We start from the raw sequence: 1,529 nt of genomic DNA, 5'->3' as shown, positions 1-1,529 counted from the left end.
CAACCCCACCCCACGAGCCCACGGCCCCACGGCCCGGGTGGCAGCTCGAGGCCCCTCCTTCACCCCCGCCTGCCCTTCTGTGAGTCTCCTGAGATTCACGCCCGCAGCTCCCCCAGATCAGGACTCCCCTGCTGACAGGCGGCAACCCCCACGCTGGTGTCCGGTCAGGGACCCTGTCTGGCCACCGTCTTGTTCCAGGGCCCAGTGAGATGGCTAGGGGACAGCCCCGGGGGACAAGGGCTTCGCTTGTGGGTATTTGATCCAAAACGAGGAAGGCGGCCCCAGGCCTCCATCCGCAGGGCAGCTCTTGTCGCCTGGGTCCGGCTTTCCAGTTAGGTTCTGGAGCCCTCCCTTCCTCTTTGGTTTTGAAGCTCTTGGTTCACACTCCCTAAATGCTTTTTAGGGCTCTTTTGTAAATGGCACACAGTCCTTCCTGGAGCAGAGTTGGTTGTAAAATGCTGTCTTTTTTGTCACTTTCTGGAGCCCAAGGCGCTTCCTCCTTTTCCTCCTGTGTGGATCCTCAGGGCTGTTTCTTGAATATCAAACTTGTGTTCAGATGTCCTGGGAAAAGCCCCCTTTCCGAGCCTGTCTGGCGTCCAGGGTGACCAGGCCTTTAGATCTGTGCCTTTTGTTGGGAGCGGGCCCGGGGGCAGTTGTCCAGGTCCCTGGCAGGGAAAGGAAGGAGACAGGTGGCTGTGGGGTGGCCCAGTGGTGACGCGTCTGCATGCCTGCCTGCAGGTACACGCCACTCTGGAGCTGTTCGCCCTGACTGTGGTGGTGTGTGAGCTCTGCATGAAGCTGCGGTGGCTGGGCCTCCACACCTTCGTCCGGCACAAGCGGACCATGGTCAAGGTGACATCGGTCTGCCAACCCTGCGGCTGCCCGGTTTTCTCGGTCCTGTCTTCATGCCTGGGCCCAGCCTTGCTGGGGAGGGTCACCTGGGGACCTGTCCTGACCCTGGCAGCCTGGCCGGGTCCCTGATTTTCAGCGCAGGCAGCTGGAGGGAGGCGCGTGCTCTCCTGTCTCAGCCAGGCCTCGGGGAGCGGGATCCGGGCCCCCCGGGGGTGTCACCCCTGGGCTGCACATCTGTGCCGGGTTGCGGAGGGCTGTGCTGTCAGTCCTCTCTGTCCCAGCCAAGGGGCTGATGGTGCTGTGCCCGCCCCTGCAGACCTCTGTGCTGGTGGTGCAGTTCGTGGAGGCCATCGTGGTGCTGGTGCGGCAGACGTCCCACGTGCGGGTCACCCGGGCGCTGCGCTGCATTTTCCTGGTGGACTGTCGCTACTGCGGTGGTGTGCGGCGGTGAGGCCGGGCGGGTTGCCGGACAGTCCCTTGGGGCAGGAGCGGACCTGGCCAGCAAGAGGCCAGCCATGTGTGTGCAGAGCGCAGCTCCTTCCAAGATGCAGGTGGCGGAGGCTCAGGCCACATGAGGGGACGCTAGGCAAGGGGTGGCTCCAGGGCACAGTGGGACTGATCATCCTGAAAGCACCCACCTCTTGACCAGCGTGTCCCCTGGGGGCCCAGATAGCCCC

The 1,529-nt window shown here is 63.7% G+C and overlaps 1 protein-coding gene across 8 annotated transcripts in view; it reads left to right on the top strand.

The window, feature by feature from the left end:
* Positions 1–1,529, top strand: part of Tpcn1 (two pore segment channel 1) — a 55,139-nt gene that overhangs the window by 35,020 nt on the left and 18,590 nt on the right. For all 8 annotated transcript variants that reach the window (XM_033762414.1, XM_033762413.1, XM_010604123.3 and 5 more), the window contains 2 exons: positions 739–852; positions 1,169–1,299. In XM_033762414.1, coding sequence (XP_033618305.1) covers positions 739–852; positions 1,169–1,299 — 245 coding nt within the window. The remainder of the gene's footprint in view (positions 1–738; positions 853–1,168; positions 1,300–1,529) is intronic.

Source organism: Fukomys damarensis, unplaced genomic scaffold (genome assembly GCF_012274545.1).
Source record: "Fukomys damarensis isolate Sample0158 unplaced genomic scaffold, DMR_v1.0_HiC HiC_scaffold_12, whole genome shotgun sequence".
Classification (NCBI taxonomy): Eukaryota; Metazoa; Chordata; class Mammalia; order Rodentia; family Bathyergidae; genus Fukomys; species Fukomys damarensis.
This window is presented reverse-complemented; position numbering and strand designations above follow the sequence as displayed.